Source organism: Aedes aegypti, chromosome 2, assembly GCF_002204515.2.
Source record: "Aedes aegypti strain LVP_AGWG chromosome 2, AaegL5.0 Primary Assembly, whole genome shotgun sequence".
Taxonomy (NCBI): domain Eukaryota; kingdom Metazoa; phylum Arthropoda; class Insecta; order Diptera; family Culicidae; genus Aedes; species Aedes aegypti.
This window is the reverse complement of record NC_035108.1, coordinates 102,009,861-102,014,641: the sequence shown is the minus strand read 5'-3', so window position 1 is coordinate 102,014,641 and position 4,781 is coordinate 102,009,861. Positions and strand designations below refer to the sequence as shown.

The window sequence follows — 4,781 nt, the reverse complement described above, 5'->3', positions numbered from 1 at the left end:
TTTAATGTTTTCCGTTGGTTTAAGCCCAAAAAACATTTTTTTTAGATTTTGTCACATCCTTTGGCTTATACTCAAATTTTGGGTGTATTTTGATTTCCGTGTCCCTTACGAAATGTCAGATAGGAACAACCCCAGTGGTCGAACTAAAACCCCTGTGGTGTTTTTGTCGACTAAGCGAACGTCAAACATGATCAAAAGTGTCAAGGTTCATTTATGGACCAAATTTTTAAATTAAAGTTTAAACATGATATAGCCATTATTTGAGCGGGAAAAATTGCTAAAGTAGTTACAGTAACATGCTTTTTCGTGTTATTAAATAAAAACAAGATTTCATTTAAAATTTTAGGACCCAATTAGAGCTGACGTAACTTTTAGCTCGGAAGACTTGAGGTTTTTCAGTGAGGTGAATATCGTTGTGATGTAATGTTAAATCTGATACCTTTAGAATTCTTTTTGAAAGGGTTACAATCATTAATGGATATATTTTCGGAAATGCAATGAAATTTTGTAAAAATATTTGTTTACCTCACGTTAGCTGTTCATTTTATCCACATAGTGCAGGTAAAATGAACATTTGCATCGTTTTCTGCTCGCGATGACAATATGTGAAAAAATAACTGTTACAGTCTGAATTCGTGTCACTACTATAGATAACATCCCTATTTTTGATGTTGTGCGATAGAACTATACAATTTCCTCGTTTTTCTATCAGAAACAGGATGATATCCTTAAGGAGTTCATTTTACCACCCCTTCCCCATAATATGTTGTTAACAAAATGTTATTCGGAACTGAAATCAATATATGGCTAAATTAAACAGAAAATACGTCAAATATGATACGTTCCCTGTTTATAAACATACTTAGAAAAATGTCTGATGGGATTCTCTGTGAAATTCTTATCTCCTAGTTGCTATTCGGTATCTTTTTTTTTCTGGCCTAAGGTCTCTAAAGTATTCAGTCGCTCCCACATCTGCCATTCACAATCAAAATATGCATATAATGATGGCATAAATTACAGAATATAATATATTATCACTTGCAACAAATTTGCTTACTATCTAGAATAAGTCATGCAGCTATCAGTCGATTCTGAAAACGTTCTCCGTCAGGCGAACCACCAACGGATCCAGCGTATTCGGCTTCAGCTCCTCGCGCCACGAATCCTTCAGAATCCCCTCGGCTATCGAGGTGGCACTGCGCTCCGGATTTACCACATGTTTGGGCTGTCGGGAGATATCGATGGTGAAGAATATGACCGCTTTGTGCACCAGCGGTTCGTACGAGTCGCAGATGGTGAAGAATATATTGGCCGCAGTCGGAGGCACCCGATCCAGATCTCGCACCACCAGCACTCCTTTCGATCTGAGTTCCTTCCGGTACCGTTCGAGCACGATTCCGTAGTCTTGGGTAATCTCGGCCGATTGGAAGTCGTCACTGGTTTGCCAGATAGCGTCACCGGTTCTGAAACAGTCGGTTGTGATCCGGGTGACGTCGTCTAGAAGCGATTGAACCACGTTTGAGGAATTGTACAGGAAGATGAAAGTGGCCGGTTCTCCGGGGTTCCGATAAACGGACCGATTAACGCCTACGATTAGGGTGGACCACAACATGTCATCCGTGTTCGGGTACTTGGACTGCAGTTCCAGAATGTTTTCGTTGAACGGTTTTGATTTGTTCTTTAAAAACCACATCCCAAGGAACACCCCAATGAATACGACCACCACGGCAGCAACTGCGATATTCCGAAAATTAGCGTTTACTTTTAGCTGACCATGAGGCTCCGGATGCGTCTCAAGATTCGACTGAAATTCTGGGATCTCTACTTCGGGTTCCTCCGGCTCTTTTGATTCGCATCTAGCCCTCTCAACAGGCCCTTCGTCATCTGTTAGTTGGGCACTTTCATTGAATTCTTCGACTAATCCTGTTTGACTATTATCTTTCGGTGCCCTCTGAGGACGGTTTTCATTATCGGTCAACTGGCGTGTATTTTTTCCATCGCAGTCGGAAGAAGTTGAATTGGGAGGAACTTCGGGGCTCGGAGTGGCATTGTCCTGTTTCTGTAAGTCATGGACCCCCCTTCTTTTCTGAGGTCCGGCAAATATCTTTAAAGGGAAGATAAGTTGAATATAAGATAAGCTTCTGATCTCATCGCCCAGAACGGTTTGTTTTAGATAAGGGAATTTTCGAGTCAAATACTTACCTGCTTTTCTGACATTTCTTTGTCAACCAGAAAGCAGCCGAAAGATTGATTCACAAATATCTCACAAAATATACGATTGATTTAAATTTAAATTGTTGAAAAATGGAAAAAGCAAAATTTTCAATGCGGACAAACCAAACGCGACAAACACAAAATAAATAGTGATGCACTTGGTGAGCAGAGAGCTGCAAAAAGTGCATCAGTTCGCAAAGTATGGGATTGTAATTTTGGGTCGAAAGGCAACAAGATCGCCATTTTTACACGGAGACGGGATTTCAACTCAATTTTGGGTTATTTCAACCTGAGACCACGGTATCCCTGGGACTCTGCATAGTGAAAACTTTGTTTGAAAAATTTCGCTTTGTTCAATGTAGTATCCAAAGCAAATACTGTTAATCTCAATATACCCCACTTCTCCGTTTCGTCGAAGACATCACACTAGCGCCACGCTGGCAGAAAAGTATACTAACACACTACAAACTCTTTGTCATGCTTGCTCTTCTTCTTATTTTTTTTTTCTTGCTAGCCGACATCCTTCGGCATCAGTCGCAATTTTACTTTCGCCCATTTCTGTCACTATTCCTAAACATGGACGCCCAGAGAGTCCTCCGTGCAAACACCTGGGACCCTACGTGTCGAACCCATAAGCTCATGGGCCGGGGTGAACTACTTCACTTCCCTTCCGAAGGAAGACATGATCAGAGATTTTATGTCTCAAAAAATCCGACGACGTCGACCGACCCGACCGACTGGGATGAGAGGTAGTCAGATTAACCACTACACCACCGACGGTGCTATAAAAGAACTGTTTGTTTTGGATGTTTGACGTTTCGTTCATCAATGCACGCTAAATTGAAAATAGCTAAGAGTAATCGCTCACTCACTTTTCTGTCAAGAGATGGCGTTACATTTGAGTCCTCTTTGTGTTGTATGGAAACTGCAGAAGTGGGGTATATTGAGATTAATGATATTTGATCCAAAGGTAGCCCACTCGCTCTACTCTGTTCTTCTGTTTTCGTTTCTTTTTTTATACATGCAGGTACCCACTCGTCCTGCAAATCGTTGCACTTCTCACATACTTACGACAAACCGTTTGAATTTTCAAAAGTAATATAACCATGGTTTTTAACACTATTGTAAACAGAAACTATTATTATAAATTATAATTAAATTTATAAACACAACAAATCGCGTCAAAACGTGTTTTTTTTTCTTCTCAGAATCCCGACGCACGCACCAACAATAGGGTCCTAAAGCCCTGTCCCAATTTTAGTGCTAAACGCTTAAGTTTAGGTCAAAAACATATGTTTACTCAATTTTCTAATGTTTTCCGATGGTTTAAGTCCAAAAAACATTTTTTAAGTTTTTTTTAATTTTGTCACACCCCTTGGTTTAAACTCAAATTTTTGGGTGTATTTTGTTTTCCGTGTCCCTTCCGAAATGTCAGAAAGGAACAACCCCGGTGCTAAAAAGTTGAACCCCTGTGGTATTTTGTCGACTAAGCAAACGTCAAACATGATCTCAAGTGTCAAGGTTCATTCAGGGATCCAATTTTTGAATTAAAGTTTTAATGTGATATATCCGTTATTTAAGCGGGAAAAATTGCTAAAGTAGTTGCAGTAACATGCTCTTTCGTGTTATTAAATGAAAACAAGATTTCATTAAACATTTTAGGACCCTATTCACGCAGAAAATCGCTAATAAACTGACTTGGTTCAACGCAATTCGCTCCCAAGACGACAATTCGTCCGGTGGGGTGTGCTGCTGTCGTCATGATGATGGTTGACGAGAGCAATGTCAAAATCATTCATGGTTTCAAAACATTCGGAACAAAATATTTATTTTCACCGCTTACTTCACTTATGTATGAAATTGAATGAGATCCAATGGTAGAGAATTCATTTATCTACCCAATGGTATTTTTAGGGGCAGCGGAGAATGTCCCGAAGCGTGTTTTATTCAAGCGCAAAAATCGCTCAGGCGAAAGTTCCAATGAAACTAACCTCACATATCCTGGATTTCCAACCTAAAACTAGTGCTCCTACCAGCCGGATCTCAATTTTTATGAAAGTAGTGCAATAATACAAAAAAAACAAACGTATGTAGAACATAGAGAATGGATATTCCTACCTTTTCCGCCTAACTGTTTCACTGTGAACCGTCTTATATCAGGAAAATAAAATATGATGGATACGTGAAAAATTAAATCTCTCATCATCTGACTAGTTGCGCTACCAAAGTATAGATGGCTAACAGTATGTTGCGTTTCGCGATTAGAGGCCTATCATGTTCATCGAACCCCCAAATCTATCCCGTCCCGTCTTCGAAATTGTTTTCTATCTCCTTTTTGGCTTCATTCCTCATCTCTTTCTCTCAAATTGAGTAGCCGCGCTGAATAGCATCATCCCGGCGCAGCGTGAGCATGCTTCCCGAGCATCGATGAACATCTTCATTTTCATTTATTTATTTTGTTAACATCTACACATATACACACTCAATCACGATTTGCTTGTTCGGTAATTTTTTATACTGGGTACGAATTGTAAATCATAAAAAATACCGAACTTTCAGCTTTTTGA

General features: G+C 39.7%; 1 protein-coding gene across 1 annotated transcript; it reads right to left on the bottom strand.

The window, feature by feature from the left end:
* Window positions 1-833: 833 nt before the first annotated feature.
* LOC5579059 lies at window positions 834-2,710 on the bottom strand. Its single transcript, XM_001657205.2, has 2 exons — window positions 2,203-2,710; window positions 834-2,104 (listed from the first exon to the last, which is right to left on the bottom strand). The coding sequence occupies exons 1-2, from the start codon at window positions 2,215-2,217 to the stop codon at window positions 1,082-1,084; spliced, it is 1,038 nt and encodes a 345-aa protein (XP_001657255.2). The 5' UTR covers window positions 2,218-2,710; the 3' UTR covers window positions 834-1,081.
* Window positions 2,711-4,781: the final 2,071 nt, after the last annotated feature.